Source organism: Vigna angularis, chromosome 7, assembly GCF_016808095.1.
Source record: "Vigna angularis cultivar LongXiaoDou No.4 chromosome 7, ASM1680809v1, whole genome shotgun sequence".
NCBI classification, from domain to species: Eukaryota; Viridiplantae; Streptophyta; class Magnoliopsida; order Fabales; family Fabaceae; genus Vigna; species Vigna angularis.
The window spans coordinates 24,732,670-24,736,888 of NC_068976.1; the positions used below are offsets into that span (position 1 = coordinate 24,732,670).

The 4,219-nt window shown below is 38.8% G+C and overlaps 1 protein-coding gene across 1 annotated transcript; it reads right to left on the reverse strand.

The window, feature by feature from the left end:
• Positions 1-3,286, reverse strand: LOC108336575 (probable LRR receptor-like serine/threonine-protein kinase At3g47570). Its single transcript, XM_017573049.2, has 2 exons — positions 608-3,286; positions 1-495 (listed from the first exon to the last, which is right to left on the reverse strand). The coding sequence occupies exons 1-2, from the start codon at positions 3,282-3,284 to the stop codon at positions 140-142; spliced, it is 3,033 nt and encodes a 1,010-aa protein (XP_017428538.2). The 5' UTR covers positions 3,285-3,286; the 3' UTR covers positions 1-139.
• Between the last annotated feature and the right edge of the window lie 933 nt (positions 3,287-4,219).

The window sequence follows — 4,219 nt, forward strand, 5'->3', positions numbered from 1 at the left end:
TAAATCTTTTTTTATCTCGAGGTCTTTATTTCCAAAGCCTTTTTCATTATTGAGAAACAAATTACACCACTAAGCAGAAACTGAAGAAATTGAAAGGAGATTAACATGTGAAAGACTTTAAAAAAATGTAACCAGTGACTTAGTGACACAGCCTCTGTTTGATTGAGTGCAGTTCCAATACCACATCTTTAATGTCCATTCGCTCAACAGGTAATTCTGCAGAACATCCAACTCCAATCCCAGCTAAGGCCACCAAACACTCCCTAACTTTGCTTTCCATCATCCTTCTTCCTTCTTCAACATTTGACACAAGCAAACGTGAATCTGCTATCTCAGTGATTCCTTCTGGAATTGCCCTTTGGCAGAATTTGTGTAGACTTAGACCCTCACCAAACACTGCATCTATTGGTCTCCTTCCTGTCACCATTTCCAACACAAGAATTCCATAGCTGTAGATATCCCCTTTAGTTGATACTCGACAACCTGTTCCGTACTCTGTTTCCACCACCATTTTTTTTATCACAACAAATTAAATCCATATATATGTTGCCACTTGGTAATTCAAAAAGCATAGGTAACCATTTTAAAGAATAGAGAAAAACTGTACCTGGTGGAACATATCCAACGGTTCCTCTAATTGCAAAGGAACTAACCTCATCTCTGCTGGAATGTCCCGTCGCCACATGAAGGAGCCTTGCTAACCCAAAATCTCCCAAGTGAGCAACAATGTCATCATCAAGAAGAACGTTGCTTGGCTTAATATCACAGTGAACCACAGCTTGCTCAGAACCATTATGAAGATAATCCAATGCATTAGCAACATCAAGAGCAATATTTACCGCAAGATCAAGGTTCACACTGAAATTTCTAGAGTTGTCGTGCAGCAAACTTTCTAGACTGCCATTAGGCATGTACTCAAAAACTATAGCCTTGAAATCTTTACCGTTATAATCAATACTTGAACAACAAGTCAAGATGTTAAGAAGATTCCGATGCATGATCCTTCCTAAAGCCTTGCACTCAGCTTCGAAACTCTTTGATGCCCCAACCCTTTCAAGATTCAATACCTTCACAGCAACAGGTGTTTTGAAAGGGAGAAGTGATCCACTATATACAGAACCAAAGCTTCCAGACCCCACCAAATTGGATGAAGAAAATCCATTGGTTGCTTTGTGTAAATCTCCATAAGAAACCTTCACGTACTTATTTTTAGGAGACCATGAAGTCGATGGTGCTTTGGGCCTTTTCCTGAACAAATGGATGGTGACAAACAGTGTTGAAGTAACCAAACCCACTCCAACGACAATTGCAATGATGAGGATGACTTTCTTTCTATAAGACCGCTTGTGTTTCTTTGAAGGAACCTTAGAACATGCAGGAAGCTTCAGTTGAGGTATTCCCCCACAGAGATCCTTATTTCCAATGAGTGAAATTGCTGTAACATTATTGAAGACACCTCCTGTGGGAACCTCACCATAAAGATGGTTAAAAGAGAAGTTCAAAGTATTTAAATAACTCAACTTTTGTAATTCGACAGGGATTGTGCTCGAGAAGTTGTTGTTAGAAAGGTCGAGGAATTCAAGGGATCCTAAAGAGCCCAAGAACGAAGGTATGCTTCCGCGGAAGAAGTTACTCTGCAACACAAGCTCTGTTAACCCGGAACAAGCGCCAAGCTGTTCAGGTATTTCACCAGAAAATTTGTTTCCCTGAAGATACAGACCGGAAAGGTGCTTCAAGTTTCCAAACTCTGAAGGGATGGAACCAGTGAAAGAATTGTAAGATAAGTCAAGATTTACCAAACCTTCAAAATTGCCAAATGTTTGATTAGGTATATCTCCATTTAAATTGTTGGTGGAAACATTAAATGTCTGCATTCGCGTGCAGTATTTGAGACTTAATGGAATGCCTCCAACAAAACTATTTGAATGCAGAGAAAGTTCAGACAATATAGTGAGATTGCCAATGGCAGTAGGAATATTACCCGACAATTTGTTTTCTCCCAGGTCCAATCCTACCAGATTTTTAAGCCTTCCAAATGAATCTGGAATAGTTCCCTCTAGATAATTATCTTGCACGGTGAAGTCGGTTAAACCGATTAACTGCCAAATTCCTTCAGGTATCGTTCCAGATATTTCATTCAATCCCATACTAAGAGTTCTCAGATAGGTAGAAAAATTGCCGATAAGACCTGGCACCTCGCCACCAAATCCATTTCCATCCAAAATAAGTATGCGCAGTTGAGTACAATTTGTTAATGATGAGAGGAAATCCAAATCACGACCTCTCCCACTTCCAAAACTATTGTAGCCAATGTGTAGCAGTTGAAGTTTATTTAAGCTTCCCAGAGTGAGAGGAATTGGCCCACTAAAACCATTTGAGGAGATATCAAACCTTTCCAATCCGGTGATGTTGGATATGGAAGACGGGAATGTTCCATCGAACTGGTTCTCTCCAACCAAGAATCCTCTAAGATGTGGAAAAGCAAGTTGCAGTTTCGATGGAAAAGTCCCAGATAACTTGTTTTCATTGAGAGCAAGAATTTGAATATTGGAAAGATTATAAAGAGAATCAGGGACTACTCCTGACAAAGTATTTAAACCAAGATTCAGCTTTTTCAAATTTGATAACCGACCCAAAACACGTGGTATACTTCCCACCAAATGATTTCTTGCAAGTGAGATATTTTGAAGGGATGAAAGATTCCCCAAGGAAGGTGGGATGGTACCAACTAGATCATTGCCACTAAGAAGCAACTTATTTAGCCGTGTCATGGATCCAATTCCAAACCAGGAGGGAACTTCTCCAGTGAGTTTATTTTCCAACAACTTAATGACCTCAAGTTTAGAGCAGTTGGTAAGGTGTTTAGGAATCTGACCATTTAGATTGTTGTAACTCAAGTCAAGAAGCTGCAACCTCTTTAGTCGACCAATTTGTGTTGGAATTTCCCCATACAAGTTGATGTTGGAAAGAATGAGGGTTGTGAGGAAGGTTAGATTTCCCAAAGATGGCCCAAGAGTGCCACCCCAGATTTCATTTTCCAAGCGCAAGACAGAGACTCTCATGTGGCGATGTCCGCATGTAACACCCTGCCACTCACAGAAATGCAAAGAGTTGTTCCATGATGGAAGTGCATTAGGCTCTCCATTGCTAAGCTTCTGCTTCAAAGAAAGTAAAGCCAGCTTGTCACTCTCTGAACTCAAAGATAGAGCAAGTGTACGTGGCATCATGTGCACTAAGTTGTGTGAAACAACACTGAGAACGAACATGAATAGAATTACAGCCATTGTTTTGCATAAAGTAGGACGTGGTCTTCCGTTTATTTTTCTCGGCATCCTTAAAATAATGTTTAAGAAATCCATACTGTACGTTGGATGTTGAAGTAATTGTAATGTTTAGATGAAAGCTACTGGAGGGACTATTGCTTTCGCATCTTCAAAAGATGGACGAGGTTTCTTACATTAGTGTGTGTGCTTCCAAAGCACTGTTCAAATGAGTCATTATCTAACTTGAACTTTAGACCTACACATTGATTGAATTTTTCTCCCCTGGCCAATGACTTTAGTTTTAGAAACTTGATCATAACTTTGCCAAGTTTACTTTGACTTTTGAAATGACTCGTATTGAATTACTTAAATAAATTCAATTCCATTATTGTTCTTAAGATGCCATGTAAATAAATTCAATGTTTATAAGTAATTAAAAGACGTAGGAAGAAATGTTTTAGTTTTACTTGTGTTGAAAGGTGTAATTGAAGATGAAATATAATTTTTAATTTAACAAGACTCAAAAGTTTGTAAGTGGATTCTGTCATAGTGAGAAACACCCACATTTCTATTATGCATTTTCTCTATTGCTTGATAAATATTGCATCAATATTTGTCATTTTATAATGGCATTGCCGTGCCTTATGGGAAGGGCCAACTAATATGATTCTTGACCTCTTGCGGAGGGAGTGGGGCAGTGAGCACGGGGTGTTCAAATTGGCCTAGGACTGTCAAAATATAACCTAATTTAGATATTTTGGTGGTAAGATTTCATAGAATGAATATTCTATGAAATGTGTATCTTCTTTTATGGAAGAGAATTAGACACCTTATCACTCTCTGAACTCAAAACAAGAGCAACCGTAGCTGGTGTCATGTACACCGAGGTTTGTGAAACAACAGTTAGAGCCATTGTTTTTTTACTAAGATACGAGTTGCAAACATGAAATGTCTAT